Source organism: Molossus molossus, unplaced genomic scaffold, assembly GCF_014108415.1.
Source record: "Molossus molossus isolate mMolMol1 unplaced genomic scaffold, mMolMol1.p scaffold_m16_p_13, whole genome shotgun sequence".
Classification (NCBI taxonomy): Eukaryota; Metazoa; Chordata; class Mammalia; order Chiroptera; family Molossidae; genus Molossus; species Molossus molossus.
Window position 1 is genome coordinate 67,918,879 of NW_023425348.1, and position 17,583 is coordinate 67,936,461.

General features: G+C 35.0%; 1 protein-coding gene across 2 annotated transcripts in view; it reads right to left on the reverse strand.

Annotated features, from left to right (window-relative positions):
* Positions 1–3,599: 3,599 nt before the first annotated feature.
* KIF18A (kinesin family member 18A) overlaps positions 3,600–17,583 on the reverse strand; it is a 78,438-nt gene continuing 64,454 nt past the window's right edge. Inside the window, exons 14-17 of one of the 2 annotated variants that reach the window (XM_036258627.1) lie at positions 12,700–13,141; positions 11,965–12,072; positions 6,435–6,544; positions 3,600–4,249 (exon numbers count right to left, since the gene is read on the reverse strand). In XM_036258627.1, the coding sequence (XP_036114520.1) occupies positions 4,167–4,249; positions 6,435–6,544; positions 11,965–12,072; positions 12,700–13,141 (743 nt within the window). In that variant the 3' untranslated portion in view covers positions 3,600–4,166. The remainder of the gene's footprint in view (positions 4,250–6,434; positions 6,545–11,964; positions 12,073–12,699; positions 13,142–17,583) is intronic. The other variant, XM_036258628.1, reaches the window with a different exon arrangement.

Consider the following 17,583-nt stretch of genomic DNA (forward strand, 5'->3'; position numbering starts at 1 on the left):
TGGCAGTGAACTATTCACAGATGTTGTACTACTTGTCAGTTTCCTGGTTTTGATATTGTACTATAGTTATGTAAGAACAACTGGGGAAAACTGGCTGATAGGTAGACAGGCCCTCTCTGTATTATTTTTGGCAACTTTGTGTAATTTTGTATCTCAAAAAAACCCCAAAAAAGTGTGGTTCAAGTGAAAAAAGAAATACCAATTGCACTGATTTATGGAATTGGGTAGCCAAAGGCTTGACTCTAGCTAGTTTCAGGCAAATCTGTACGGAGCTCAAGCAATGTCATTAGGAGCTTTTTTCCTCCTTTTCTCAGCTCCACTTGCCTTTCTATGTTGACTTCATTCTCAGAAGGCTTTCTCCATGAAGCTGCGGAAGATGGCATAGACCTATGCTTACATGATCCTAGTTTGTAACCTAGGAAGGAGACAAATTCTCCTCCATTGTTAGGGAAGAGTGAATTTGGATTAATGACCTCTTGGAACCGATTATTGTTGCCAGGAAGATGGAATACACAGAGTGGTCATGATGGGCTTGGAGAGTGTCTTGAGATTGAATGGGGAAGTGGAATGAACAGGTAGACTTATTTGGAGAAGGCAAAGGAAGCAGAGAGGAGAACATATAATAGCAGTCAGGTAGTGATCTTAGACTTAGTTTGAGTAGATTAATATTCTTTTTTTTTTTTTTAAATTTACTGGGGTGACTTTGATTTGCAAAACCAAACAGGTTTCAAGTGTACAACTCAATAAAATATCATCAACATACTTCATTGAGTGCCCATCACCTCAAGCAAAAACTTTTTTCCCCACCTTTATCCATCTCCACCTAGCCCCAACCCCTTCCCTTCTGGCTATCAACACACTGTTGTCTGTGTCTGTGGGTTATGTAAGTATGTTTCTTGGCTAATCCATTCATCATCTTCCATCCAGTATCCCCCTCCCACCTCCCCTCTGACTGCTGTCAGTCTGTTCCATGTATCCATGCCTCTATTCCTATTTTGTCAGTTTATTTTGTTCATTAAATTCCACATATAAGTGTTATCATATGGTATTTGCTTTCTCTGACTGCCTTATTTCACTTGGCATAATAATCTCCAGGTCCATCTTTGCTGTTGCAAAAGGTAAGATTTCCTTCTTTTTTACAGCCATGTAGTATTCCATTGTATAAATGTACCACAGCTTTTTTATCCACTCCTCTACTGATGGACACTTGGGCTGTTTCCAGATCTCTGCTACTGTAAATAGCACTGCTATGAACATAGGGGTGCATATATTCTTGGTGCTTTGGGATTCTTAGGATAAATTCCTAGGAGTGGGATTACAGGGTCAAAAGGCAGTTCCATTTTTAATTTTTGACAAAACTCCATACTATTTTCCACAATGATGGCATAAGTGCATTCCCACCAACAGTGCACAAGGGTTCCCTTTTCTCCACATCCTTGCCAGCACTTGTTAATTTATTGATGGTAGCCATTCTGGCAGGTGTGAGATAATATCTTATTGTGGTTTTAATTTGCATCACTCTGAGATAATTAGTGACACTGAACATTTTTTCATGTCTATTGGCCATCTGCATGTCTTTTCTGGAGAAGTGATACTCAGGTCCTTCGCCCATTTTAAAACTGTATTGTTTGTCTTGCTGGTGTTGATTTATATAAGTTTTTTCTATATTTTGGAAATTGCCCTTATCAGATGTATCATTGGCAAATATATTCTCCCATACGGTGGGTTCTCTTTTCATGTTGTTGATGGTTTATTTTGCTTTTATTTGATATGAAGAATTCGGGGGAGCAATGTACTTGGAATGAAAGAACACTTCCAAGTAGCATTTTCAGCTGAATAATAATCGGGGTAGGAGTTAAGAACCTACATTAATAATTGTTATGGGAAAGAACAGGAGGAAATAATAATTAAAAAAAAAAACATACTGTGATTCTGAAATAGCCACATGAAGAGAGAATGGAAAGGGAAAGGAATGTGTGCAGAGGTTGGTGGTATTAGAAAGTATTCCTAACATTTCATATTGAGAAGTGGCAGAAGGTAAGACTATTCTGCAGGAATGAGAAATGAGGCTGAGGACATAGCATTTCTGCCCAAGGTCCTGATTATAGAACTGTTTTCCTGTCAAGTTACTAATCTTCTTAATTATACCGAACACACATCTTTTATCTTCCATCTGTTTTAAAGTATGAGAATTAACTTTTTAAAAAAAGTATAACTCCTGGTTTATTTTGTCTCGGATGCTTTAGGTACACACACACACGTGACAAATATCTTAGAAGTAACCTTTCTTGACAGCTCTTAACTTGATGGACTAGTCCCTATAGTGGCTGTTATGCAGAACTTGCCATTTGCAAGGCTTGTGGTTTGTTAAATGACATTCACTCTGAGAAGTATGGACTATCTGTCAACTACTGCCTTTGAGGGAAGTTGCAGGAGAGGAAGAACTTAGTACTCTATCATATATATATTTAAAAATCAAATGTCCTGTGCTGATTTCTAAAACACAAGATTATATTTGTCTTAGTGTCCAAGTTGTGTTTTCAGACTGTGAATATGAAGTCTTAACACAGAAAGATTCAAATATAAAGCAGTGATTTTGTAATTGTAAAAGACGCTAATAGTCCCTAAAAAAATCAATCCGTAGGATTGTAAATATCTTCAGGGATACTAAAGACTTTTATTAATTAATACTTTACCAATAAGAATTTAAATTGCTTTTCAATATAAACAATATGAGCTAAATATAATTTACTTATAATTATAGACTGCATTGAATAAATCTTTCCACAATTATATTAGCAAATCACAGGTAATCATGGGAGTAGAATTTGTTTTCTATAGTAGAGGCTTTTGGTATAGCCATATGCAGAGTTTTAGCCACATTGCAGATGGAAGCAGTGTACAGTACAGGAATAACAGCAACTCTTTCTATCAACCTTAGTCCAAAATCCCAACTCTGCCACTGTCTAGTTGTGAGATCTTTGGCATATTACTTTACTTTTGTAAGAATCTTCTTCTTTGTTGCTAAGTTAAAATATATATATTTATATATATAAATACATATATTTATATATATAAATGTATATATAAATACATATATATATGTATATATATATGTTGTCTATAAACCATCATCTAAACACTCATGGCTAGGAGATCAGAATTCAAAACTTTTTGTTTTAGAAAAGCAACACAGTATATACTGTTCTTGTATATCACTGCCATTGGGGTCTAGGCCAACACCTGATAATTAGACATTAACATTTCTATATTAAAACCTTTGTTGCTTGGATGGGGCAGTTCCTGGGCCATATAAAATTAAAGGGGCATATAACCAAATATTTGTTGCATTCAGTAGATAAATAGGCCAAGCAAGGCAGTGAACAGGGATATAAAATTAAGCTGTAGCTCCATTTTATATAGTAGAAGGAATAATTAAAACCTTTTCTCATTAACATTAAGGAAACTGTGGATTATTTTCAGACCTGGTTCTAATGCCACGTATCTTGATCTAACTTGAAATACAAATCTATAAAATTCACATTTTATAAAAAATAGTTCAAAGTGTGGAAGGGGTAGTTATGAGACAAAGGCGAACATAAAATCTACGACTTTAATATACTAAGTAGCATGGAACAATAATATTAGTACTTTACTCATGAAAATTATTTAAATAATATTTACAACTTTATGGGAACATATATATACATTTGCACATCAAAGTATTTTTGCAAAGAAAATTCACATGTATGATTAGAATAATGTAAGACCAAATACACCCTGGGCCATGATTTTATCACTTCTGAATTCTTGTTTTCAAAAACAGTAAGGATAATTTAACTCACTGTTGTTTTCTGAAATATCCTAATCAACCTGTTGCAGAAAAGCAAAAATGAGCTACCACCATGCTGACTTAGGGATTTTAAAAGGTAGCAAATATTTTAGAAACTTAAAACATAACCTTTTCTGTTAAAAAATTTTATTTGCTTAGAATACAAAAAATAAAAGTGAAGGAATTTCATTTTCTGCTTGCTGAAGCAATTCGGTAAACCTAGTTTTAAGACGATGATCTTTAAAATTTTTATGTAAGTTTCTGCAAGGGTGCTGGCAACAAACCCTTTTAAAAGCAGAGTTGTCCATGTAGTTTCTCTTGATTTTGCAGCGACTTATCTTAGATTTCCTTTTGAAATGCTTCTTCCAAACTTTCTGACCATGTTTGGCTTTACTTTATGGATGTTTCTTTTATATTCTAGAGAAGAAATGAAAAAACTTTATAAATGTGATAAAAGCATCATTCAAAGAGAATATTCACCATTCTTTCTTTTAGAAATCCAGTTCTCCACATTGCAAACTGAGGTTGCAGAGCATGTGGACGTGCCCACAGACATGTGCACACCACCCCCCCGCCCGCCGATGAACTTTTGTTCTTTAGGAACAAATGAAAGAGTAGTTCTACAAGCATCGTTCATTTCCTCTTTTGTACAAGGAATATTGTTCTCCTTGTTTGGATTACTTTCCTCAGGCTGTTAAACTTGCATATTTTCCAGTCTAGAAGTATCACCTGAATCTAGTACTTCCTAAAAGTGCTAATCCTGATCCCACAGCCCTTTCACCACCACCTCTCAAATGTGTTCTATCTCTGCCCAGTCTCCTGGCTCTTCATCAACAATTCTCCACTCAGCAGAGTGTCACAACAGGGCGCCGCTGACTTTGTTGGGGACCAGTCCAATCTCTTACTCATTTTCATGGTCACATTAAGTTTCAGCTCTAGGGGTACATACCCTCCTCTTGACACTCTTTCTTATTTCTCTAACTGCTCAGTAAACAGCAGTTACCTTCTTTCCCACTTATGTTTGTTGTTTTTTCACTTGTGTATTGTTAGTTAGAGAAATCGGCTGAATACATTCCAGTCACAGTTCTATTACTTTTCCAGTAATTTCTGATGTGTAGTCAGGTTTCACTTGGATATCCTAACGTACCCAAACTATTATCTTCCCTAAATTGACCTCTTTCTAAGTGTTCCATCATCCTTAACGACACATAATCTTTTAACGTAGCTTTAGTTCTTCTTTTCTCATTGGAAAGCACTGTGTAGTTTAGGGTCATCTACTTTTCTCTCCATAGCATATATATATATATTTTTATCCTCACCCGAGGACAATTTTGCATTTATCTTCAGATAGAGAGGGAGGGAGAAAGGGAGGGAGAGAGAGAAAGAGAGAAACATTGATGTGAGAGAGACACATCAACTGGTTGCCACCCACACGACCCCAACTGGGGCCAGGGACAAACTGCAACCGAAGCCCGTGCCTGGGCCTCTCTGGTCTGTGGGCCGACGCTCTAACCGCTGAGCCAGACTGGCCAGGGCTCCATAGTATATTTTTTAATTCATGTCTTTTTACAGATATTTGATGCATTCTATACTATTAGAAAATAAGCATATTAGAAAAACCTAATCTCTATGATCTAACAATTATCATTAACTTATTATTATGTTGCAGAATTGTGTTTCCTGGAGAACTTTGCGGGATTACACATGGAGCAGTACATATCTACATCCACTGCATATACACACTGTTAAGCTTTATTCAATATGGCATGTTAAACCAAATAATCATAGGAAATTTTACTTTTCAGGACTTTATTGAGTTTTAAATTTGCATGAAAGATATTTCCATTGAACTTAAGGTGAACAGCCACCACTGGCTACCACAAGAAGTAAGGTTTTATCTATACAGTTTGGCAAAGCTATTGAGAAATTTTATATTACTGTGATGAAGAAGCATTGACAGAAAAATAGGTAACAATAGTTTTCATAGAAATACTTGTTATCTCATGAGAGCCCTTTAAATTCCATAAATTCCATGTGCTAGGATTTTAAGCTCCTTTGGAGAAGAAACCCACTGGGTCTTAATGACTTTTGTCTTCATTACAGAACCTAGCACCTAGTGTATAATAAACAAATACTTTCTGAACGAAGTCTAAGGAACTAGAGTGCCAGAGAAACAGAAGTCTGACACCAAGGCCAAGAACTGATTGGCTTCATATCCCTCTGGTTTTACTGAAGATGTGGTTTGCTGACATGGACTCATGTCACCCCTGATATGTTACTGAGAGGCTGCAGTCACCCCCATCAGCATCTTTTTCAACTTGCTAATGGGAATTACAATGTGACTGTAACCAGGTACAGATTGGAGCCTGGCTATAATTGCACAAATGAGCCAGAGGCCAGATTACTAAAAATAATAGGTTAATGAAAAAATTTCTATTTTGTGTCTTAAGTTTTGTTATCTGTAAAATGGATAGTCAATGATATACTAAAGCTGATGAGTAGATAAAAGGAGATTCTTAAGAAAACACTACAAGAATGTAAACTACTGTACATGTGTCAGGTAATCATGTTATTAAATATCACAGTGAGAGCTCAGACATACCCACTGCTGGTCCGTTTTCTTGTAAGTGCTTATCGCTTGAATTATCTTGTCGAACACGTTTGGCAAATCCAGAAATTTCCTCAGCAGTTAACGAAGTATTTGATGCAGAACTTGAGAGAAAAAGTTTTTATTTTAGTTATGCGTGTTTTCTATCTCTAAGTTTTAATACATATTCTACATGCAATAGTCTAAAGAAAAGGTAAAATACTAAAACATTAAGTTTTAAAATCCCATAGAAGTAATTGGAGGTACTAAATGCATTTTTGGTCCTTAGGGAAATTTAGCTCTGTGTGATTTTAATAATGTTCATTTGAATCAGAGATTTTGATTATAGGCGTATGTAACAATTCTGTTGCAGAACACATCCAGGGTGCTCTGCTAGAATACCAGCAGGCACTATTATCCAAAGTGTCGTGATAAGGAATGCATTGCAAGAGGTAAAAAACTAGGCTCATATTACAGATTTGGAGGAAGAACCCTGACCTGGGGAATATAAACACGGGAGACTGTTGGATACCTGTTTTTGAATCAAAACACTGAGTCTCTCTGAGTATTGCAATTATAGAAAATGAAACGAAAAGAATGATCTCCTTTCATTTGTTTAAATCTTCAAAAATTTATATAAATCTCCCATTATTAATGGGTTAAATTTCTAACTTGATTTGAATTGATATATAAAACACCTATTATGGCCTCATGTTACAGAACATACAAATAAGTAAGGCACAAACAACCCCTGTCCTGAAAACTTATGTAATGGGTATATGGTGGGGAAGGGGAAAAATAAGATAAATACATAAAATAATACAAGGCAGAGTAAAAAACAATGCCCCAGGATTTCAAACTACAAGGAGCTGTAGGTTCCTGAGTTTGGAAGAAGAAAGAAACACAAAATATTTTGTAGATGAGATCAGTTTGATCTGGGCCCGGAAGAACAGCAATCCAAACTTTTGAAGCTCGTGAGAGGATCAAGTTTTAACAAGGTAGGATTGCAGTCCAGCATGGAACAAACTTCCCTGCAGAATTTCTGGCTAAAAAAGATATCTAGCATTTTACAAGCTGATACTAATTTGATAGTTAGATTAACAATTGGAGGCTTCCCTTTTATGGCAACAACATGCTCTTCTAGCAATCCTAACCATGTGGTAAACTGATGTGGGTGTAAGTCTGTGGAATAGGGAGAAGATGGGTTACTTGTATGCTCATTTAAAGTAGTCAGAAATGGAGAATTAATATGACAGCAAAGGATAATAGGCATGAGCACAATGAATGCTGGGAAAAATAACTCAGCCTATGTACCTCATTTTTCTAAAGCCTGTAAGAGAGATGATTATAGTGTTCCTAATAGTGATTTTGCCTACTCTGTTCAAGGATGCAAACGATACTTCCCCAAAATGATTACAAAGGAGTACTAGTGTTAGGAAAGTAAGCAGATTCAGTGTAGAAGTACTCTGATTCTAAATGGTGTTACATAAACTAGGTTAATATAATTTTGTAAAAGGATATTAAACACACTGATCTGATAATGTATATATCAGTTGTCTAAGGCAAAAATTCTTTTAGCCATTTGGTGATTGTATTTCTCCGGGTATAAAGATCAATGTCATTAGTTAATGTTGATAAGTGTTGCTTTTCTGTACAAGTTATCTTAAAATAATCTTTATTATTTTATGGTATGATTCTTCACTTTGGATAGTTTTAGACCTTTGTTTTTACTCACAGATTTTTACTTGAAAAATTAAGCTTCTGAACAAATCTATTTGAATGAAGCACATATTTCTAGGAATAAAATCAAAGCCTAAAAAAAATAAGTTGTATATTTATGTATAAGTATAATACACTAAGATATTTTAAGGATTTAGATAAAATAGTCCACTGATGAAATGTTTAATATTTATGTTATAAAATTATGCTATATCATAAAACCTAAAAAAAACCCTAAAATTGGTATGATTCCAAATTCAAATCATGTTAGAGACTATATTGAGAAGAAAGCTCAAGACTCTTCTCGTTGTGTGCCTAATATATTTCCACAACTATTAATAAAAGCTAGGGCCCTGGTCGGTGTGTTGTTCCACACACCAAAAGGTGGTGTGTTGGATTCCTGGTCAGAGCACACACCCAGATTTGGGTTTGATCCCTGGACCCCTGTCAGAGTGGGTTCAGGGGGCAACCAATTGATGTCTCTTTCTCTCTCTCTCTCCCCGCTTCCTCTCTCTCTAAAAATAATCAAGTGTCCTTAGGTGACGATAAAAATATAAAAATATAAAAAGAATTAAAAAATGTTAGGATTTAACCTTTTGTTCCCTTATACAGGAAGAATGCTACTGCTTAATAGACATAACGCATCTCATATTCTTTCAGTTGAGGTCATTTTTAGTTGAAATCATCAGATATCTTTCAAAATAAACCAAAAATATATGGCAACCTGTAAGACCATTTCTGGATGCTAAAAAAGATTGTGAAACAAACAAATAAAACTCAACATTCAAATATAATTTCTAAGTAAAATTTTACCTATGTATATATTGTATTTGTACCTTTGGTAGACTGATTAATTTAGTTAAAATAGTCTGCTACTGTGATATTAAATAAATTGAAATGACTGAAAATCTAATATTCTCAATTTAACTAGTAACTCAAATATCCAGGTTGGTAGGTTTTTTGAATATACAGTGCTTTTGGACTGTAATTTTTTTTCCCCAGAGAGAAACACTGATACTACACACACACACACACGCACACACACACACACACTTCCGTTCTTCACTTTTAGAAACCATATAGAATATAAAGACATCTAAACATGTACATAAAGCTGCTAAGTGGAAAATACCAGAGTTTATTACGTTCAAGCTCATGTAGATTTAATTGGGGAAAAGGAAGATTAAAAAAAAGTAATTATGTACATTTCTAGCATCAATCTCTTTTAACCATAGTTAATGGCAGGATCTAATTATTGTTACCAGAGGGAATGTAATAGAGCAATTAACAGGCTATGAGAAATCTTACTTTCTTTATGTGTCCTTTAATATTATTTCACAATATTAGTTGCTCATGTGGAAGCCTAGTAACTCATCTAAAACCACTCCAAATACACATTTACATGCCTGGACATTTGATCTTGATAATGGTTATGTTTACAGCTTAAAATTATTCTTAGCTATAAACTTTTGCCACATCTCAGTTAACACAACAGAGAATACTACCAGAAGAACCAGAAGAGTCACAAACATTAATTAATTGAAATAACACAATCGACACAGTAAAAATTAGTGATGGGATGAATGACACAGGTGATGGTGACTGATTCCCATACATGAGCCAGACAAACTGCACAATTCAAATTTGTGCCACAGCAAAATCCAAAATTTAAATGTCACGGAGAGTCAGAGACACTTAGAAACCAATCCATGAATTTTTAATATGCACATTCCAAAGGTCTGCTATACTTTGGTTGGAGGGGAAAGGGCAGATCTTAAATATACCTATGAAATCACAACCCTAAGCGGGAGAAATCAACTGGCTTATTTGTAAATTTGTTTGCACTAGCCTAGATGAGAACAGGTCCATGGTGGAAAATGAGAAACTTAAAGAGAGTTCTTTAAAGATCTTACATTCTTTTCCTCATAACCACATGCCAAAATAAAAGGGAGAGAGCAACTCAGATCCATTTTAAAATACAACTATCTTGTCATTGCATTTAATGTTGCAGGATATAAAGACCTCATATAATGAACTTTGTGTCACATAACAATATATTTATGACTTTTTTTCCTTGTCTTTGATTTTTCACTGTTTTACTGCTATGTGCATAGGTGTATTTCTCTTTATACTATTGCTGCTTGTGGTTTGCAGTTGTTCTTGAAACTGTGGTTTATCTTTTGTCAGTTTAGGAAAATTATTAGCCAACATCCTCTCAAATACTAGTTTCCTCCATTCTTTTTCTCATTTCTTTCTGGACTCAACATAAACATGTAGCCCATCTTTTTCATCGTGTCCCCAATTTTTCCTTGTGCTCCATATTTCTCTTTCAGTCTTCTCCATATTTTCTATCTTTTAACCTTCTGTACATGGGTTAGAAATTTTTTTCCATCATCCTATCTTCTAGCTCACTAAACTCTCTTCTGCTGTGCCTAATCTGTTAAAATAATTTGAGCTCTTACTTTCAGGAAATTCTGTTTTTTTCAGTTTTAGAATATATATTTGATTCATTTTAATAGAATCTAGTTCTTTTGGAAATTATAATCTATTTTGTTCAACTTTTTGTTAATCAGTTAAAATTTTAAAATCCCTTTCTGATCATCTCAATATCTGCATGACTTATGGATCACTGCCTCTCTAATTTGTTTTTCTCTTGATTTTTCAGTCATTTGTTCCTGTTTCCTGATATACTTCGTAATTTCCGCTTAAGTACTAACTACAATATATGAAAAACCACAGAGACTCTGGATGATATATTTATCCAGAGATGATTTGATTTTATTCAGGCAAGCAGGCAGCACAAAGATAGATCACCTGGATCCAAAAGGGGATTAAGCTGGTTTAAGGTCTATTTTAGGCTTTTAAGAACTGGCCTATTTCCAGTTTGCCCTACTCCTGGATGACAGGCCTGCGGGGTCTCAAATAAAATCCTGGGTGTTTAACAGGGCCCTTTCTCCATGATAACTCCTGAACAAGAATTTGTGTCTCAGTCCCATGAGAATGTCCAAACTTTGCTTAATATGCTAGCCTTTTAGCAGCTACCTTCAGCCTGGTTTCTTGAACTCTTACTCCACAGAGTTTAGAACTTGGCAAATAAATATCAGGAGGACAAAGCTATATAGAATGATTTTGTTTTCCTAGCTCAGTGAGAATGTTGATAAGTTGTAGGCTTCCATTTTATGTTTGGCCTTTACACATAATGACATGAATTGGCAAATGCGAACAGGCAGAGAAGGTCTGGCTCTCCATAGCTTGTATTCCTTTCCTCTGGGATCTGAGACCCTCAAATCCTAGTTGCCTTGGTTGTTCTTCAGTGCCTTCAAACAGCTGCTGGTTGTATTTTATCAACTTTATAATCCTTTTTTTTCCATAGGTACCTTGGTCTGAGATAAGCTGCAGTGTCATAGCCAAAAGAGAAGTCTCTTTACTCATTAGTTTAGCCATATATTAAAATCCATTAAAATAAATACTTTCAGGACTCAAGAAATTCAGTAATGTCTAAAAGAAAAAATACCACATAAATAAAAATTGTCACCAAAAGTAAAGATTAAATGGCATTTTTGAAGGCCAGAAGACTTTTTAATTTATGTTTAATAATCTGAAATAGGAACTACTTTATGCAAATGTCAAGTGAAATACTTGGGCTTTATCAAGATCTCCCTTTGCTTATATAAATCCAGTGTCGCTTTCAGAGCAATTTATTATATGCATGTTTAAATATGAATCGACAGTTTAATGATAAGAAATAAAAAAGAACTGCAGGAAACAAAGTATAAAGATGATGTCATGTACGTATAAAGACTGAACCCGCTCGTGTTTAAGGTACCTTGTCAATTTCCGTTTCCTTTTGGCAGCCGCGGTCATCGCCATATAGGATGGTACTATGCTTCGTTCAGGCAGAGGATGTTTAGTTGAGATGGAGGAAGGGGCAAGCCTGTATAGTGATAAACAACAAAGGAATTTTGACTTGTACTATGGAGTAGGACCATACGCTTACATAATTGGAATACCATTTCATACTAATGTATAAAGAAAAACATACTCTAAAACTTCCCTTGCTTACTCTAGATTCTCTTTTCTCATTTTCACACCCCCCTGGAGTCGCTATTGTAAGATTTCTGTATTCTGAATAGCACTAAAAGGTGAATGTGTCATTCTTTCCACATTTATATTAGTTGTGATAATACAGATGAAATGAGAAGGATATGTCTGCTTGGATGACACACAGTCAACCATTCCTTAGACGTATGACTATTTCAGAATAAGCTGAGGTTTGCTAAACATAAACCAAAATTTCTTTTATTGAAGATATTAGTGAATAATAATCAACATGGTAATCTTCCAATGATGGTTTGTAACATCTGCCTTTAGTATGAAGAATAAACTAAATATATTATGAGGTCTCTTCTAGTCTAATGAGGGTCAATCAACTTAAGATATCAAATTAAAGACTTTAAAATTGATCTATGAAATACACTTCAAATATAACTAAAGAAAAAAAAAGTCAATAGTTTAAAGGCTAAAAAAAAGACAGAAGTTGACAAGTACTCTTTTTCTATACCTTTGTAAAATGTTATTGTTTTGTACTGATTGTTGCTCAGCTAATTTACTGTTCAAACTTCTGCTATCTTCACATACAATAAACGTAGAGTCCAAATCCTCCTGTCCATATTCTTTTCTCCTGCCGACAGGGATATCTACTTCACATGACATTTTCAGAGAATTATGACTGTTCATCTTTGAGCTGATGGCCTGAAAACTTGTAGTAGAAGACAATGGTTTTAATATGGCCACTGGAAGTGGATTTTGCAAAGGTTTTCTCCAGTCTTCTGGGGTATACACAATGGGCTGAAGTTCTTGGCTGAAAGAATCATTGAGTTGTACATTTTCAGACAGTGCAGATTTTTGGGTATGCTCTGTTTTCAATGGAGAAGGCATCAGTTTTCTTCGAGTTCTTTTTTGTGAAGGAATGTTAAACAGATTAGATTCACTTGAAGATGTGCCTGTTAGACAAAATTGAAAAGAAGCTCAATAATGTTGCCTAAATAGTTTTTAAATTAAATTAATTTGGTGGCGACACTGGTTAATAAGATTATATAGGTTTCTATGATAACACTAGCAGTAAAAAAATAAAAAAATAACACCAAGACCTGGCTGGTGTGGCTCAGTTGGCTGAGCATCATCCCTCATACCGAAAGGTAACCGGTTCTATTCCCAGTCAGGACACATACCCAAGTTTCGGGTTATATACCTTGGTTGGTGTGCATACGGGAGGAAACCAATGTTTCCCTCTCACATTAATGTTTCTCTCTCACTCTCTTCCTCTCTAAAATCAATACCAAGCCCTGGATGGGTGGCTCAGATAAGGTTGTAGTGTTGCCTTGTACACCAAAAGGTGGTGAGTTTGATTCCTGGTCAGGGCACGTACCTAGATTATGGGTTCAATTCCTAAACAAGGCACGTGCGGGAAGCAACAGATCAATGTTTCTCTCTCACATTGATATTTCTCTCTCTCTAAAATCAGCCCTGGCCGGTTTGGCTCAGCGGTTGGAGCGTCCGCCTGCGGTCTGGAGAGACCCGGGTTCGGTTCCTGCTAAGGGCATGTACCTCGGTTGCAGTTTGTCCCCGGCCCTGGTTGGTCGTGCGGGTGGCAGCCACTCGATGTGTCCCTTCACATCGATGTTTCTCTCTCTCTCTCTTCCTCTCTCTCCCTCCCACTCTATCTGTACAAAAAATGGAAAAATGTCCTCGGGTGAGGATAAAAAAATAATAATAAAAAAAAAAATCAATAAAAACATATCCTCAGGTGAGATTTAAAAAAAAAACAAAAAACCCCCAGAATACTGATAATAAAGTATATTTTCTGCAAAATGATAATTTAAAAGAAAATAAATAAGTTGGAAAGGAAAATACATTTTCATTGCTAATAGCTTTATTAAGAGATTCTACTGTAAAAAATAAATAATATATGGCTAATATCAAAATTAATTTATAGATATTGCTATCTTGATATTGAGTAATCATGAAAACAAATTTTCAATCAATTTCAATAAAATTCACAGGCAATTTCCAGCTTTCATGTTTGATTTAGGTTTAACAAAAAAGTATTCAACACTTGTACACAGAGATTTGTAAGTTGTTCTATTGTAATATATCACCAGTTCATTACTAACTGAGTGAACATCTATTCTAAAATAAAAAGAATGGCAATAGCCAATCAAATCCAAGGTGAATGAAAGAACTGCATCTATTATGACACCATATAGTAGTTAATTAAGCATTCTGGTGGATAATTTGTTTCCTATATCATAGATAATTCATAGGCTTGAAAAAATTAATACCAAAGATAAATAAATCCAATTTGAAGAGTTCAGAGTACTCTTACTTGACCACATCTCTCCATAAATGCAAGTCTCCTGAATGTCAGGAAGTCACCAGGTTTAATAAATGTTTCTTAGCCCCAATCCTGCAACTTCTGTAGCTTTTCATTGTGACTTCTCTACTATGTCTCCAACATCTGTTATCTTTGGTTTCCTCCATCTAATAAATGTATACATTTACCCAGAGATATGTATTTGACCCTCTAGTTTTCTTATTCTACACTCTTATTTCTACTTATCCTCTTGCCACTACCTTCTCGGTCACCTGGGTCTCAAATAACAAAGAGATACTTTTTTACCGTTTCCTTGCATTTTCCAACCTCCACCAATCCTGCCTCTTGTCCACTTACAGTTAAAACATAATTCTGATCGCGTCAGCCTTCTAATTAAACACTTATAGTAATCTTTAAACAGAAGCATAACACCCAGAGATTTTTAGTAGAAGAATTCTTGTCATTGGTCCAAAATTAGGAGACAAATCGTTTTGTTTGAACATAAGTGTGAATTCCCACCATAGTAGACATGCTTTAATATTTAAGTACATAGATACCTCTCAAACAACATTTTTTAAAGTAATGATCTGGTTACATACTTAACAATAAACTGGATCAACTGCAGTGTGCTTATTTTGTATTTCTTAATTAACTTTTTTTTTTTCTGCTCTGCCAATTTCATTCTGGTGAACTTCATGGTGCCACAAAAAGTAACTTTGCTTAGAGTGTACTGTCCAGGAAGAAACTATAATGTCTAGTTCTGCTCATGTTTTCAAATCATGGCAGTAAAATTTCCAATTGATGTTCTATTTGCTTTATTACATAATATTAACATTGAAAGCTAAATCAAATGTGTTATATATTTCAATAAAACAATTCAAACTTTCAACCAAGTTAGAAAATACACTTATAATAATCACTAACAGTACAAGCGTTATTCTTATTAAGTTAGGTGGCAATAGGCTCTGCTATGGCTAGGTTGACAATTACCCTCTAGGAAATACAATTTAAAAACAGGAAGAAAAATATGATCCCTGTTCTACTAAGAAATTTTACTTTTCTGAGAACTAGATAAATGAGATCCAGATCTTAAAATAATTTTCCACTCCCTTTAACATGACATTTGTCAAATTTTCCATTACCAGATATTTTTATACTAATGCTGCAGTATAAAGACAGTTACTTTTCTCCACTGTGCTGCTACCACCAATTTGGTGGCTATTAATAGCCGGAAGATTAACTTCTTTTCCCATGAGAGGCAGCAGGGGTATATAGAGGATAGAAAACTATATCGAGGATAGAGAACTGAATTGGGAGTCAGGAGACTTGGATGCTATTTCTGGCTTCACCAACAACTCACTGAGTGACCTTGGGCAACTCACTTAAGCAGTGTGGGCATTAATACCCACCTTAAAAGAAAAAAAAAGAGGAGATACTACCTTTTTATGTATAGGGAATTTCCTAGGATTAGTTAATATCTATAAAATACTTAGGGCGCAAAGAAAGGCTCTAGAAATCTAAATATGCTTCACCAATTAGCATTGCTACTTCACAGGGAAAGTTGTAACTGACTTCCCTAATTCACAGTTTAAACTAAAAGAACATATTTAAAACAATGTCTCACTTTCAGTTCATTTGATATCCAGTTTATCAAGGCTGAAGATAAATTATAATATAAACCAAAGGTACTATTAGAGCAGGCATACCTAAGTGTTATTTAATTTAGAACACAATGATACATGAAATCTCAAGGGATAAGGGTAATCCAGCCACTATTGTTCTTCTACATATCTAGAGAGGAAAAATCTTTGCAGTGGCACTGGGCAAATTTCTATGATGGCAGACCATTTTCCCCCTTCTGCTTGTAAAGAGCATGAAAATTGGGGCTGGGGGGTAGTCCTTCCATGAGACACTGAAGAATTATCCACCTGTTCTCTGGGATGATGTAAATATACACCCAACATCAAATTTTGTTATGATCAGATTGAGTAACAATTGTCAGTGAGAGCAATAGTAATGTTACAATGATGTATCTTTAGCTATAATTCTGCTTTCCTGGCAGGATATGATAACTTGAAGGAGAAACATGGAGATGGTATAGTTAATGTGGATTTGCATGCCATTGCTTCACTGAGCCTGGAAGAAAAAATGTTACAGACAGACAACATATATAAAATACAAATCCAGATGGTTTCTTTCTTCTTATCTTCTCAATTACTTAATACAGATGAAATAACAAGAAGAGAACAGAAAATAGATGGTCAATTCAGGACTACTTAGGCTGACTAGTTGCTAAGAAAGATTCAGGAGATAGCCAGAGCAAAAACAAGATTTAAAGATGTAAATAAAAATTGAACAGTAAATCCACTGTGACTTTAAAGGGGTAATGACCCCACTTACCCATGAAAATAAAAAGAACACAATAAACAATGGATACTTCACTTTGAATACGATTTACAAAATATAAAAAATATAATAAATAATTATTGTCCTCTAGCTAGTTAGGTAATGGAGTACTTTAAGCGGGCACGGCAAACTGGAGTGTAGGGTACTATATACTTTACTGTATTTAATAGACTATAAGAACCATTGAATATGCTGGCTCTATGTCTATAAAAGAGATTTGCTGTACTTTTCCATTAGAGGCTATACAGTAACTTTCCAGAAGAGCAGGCTTGGGGCAGTTGTGGTTTCCCTTGGTTCAGCCAGGGAAAATACTATCTAACAAGATTCTGTAATTCTTGAGTCTATAGAGTGGAAATGATAAAGAAGGAACCTGGGAGCTAATTATAATTCCTTTAAAAAGGCCTCATAAAATGAGAAAAGAAATCATGTAGTTACGACTTTCAGAACAAGGGAGTGCAAAATAACTGTTGAGCTGAAGAAAAAGAGAGAGAAGGCTAGTGTGACTGAAGTGTAGTAAGTTAGAGGGAGAGTAGAAATGAGAAGTGGCCATGTCATTCATATTAGGATTTATGGATAAGATAAAGGTTTGGATTTATTCCAAGTTCAAAGGGTTATCTGTGAAAGTATGAATATGAGGTGATCTGATTTATGTTTTTAAAAAACACT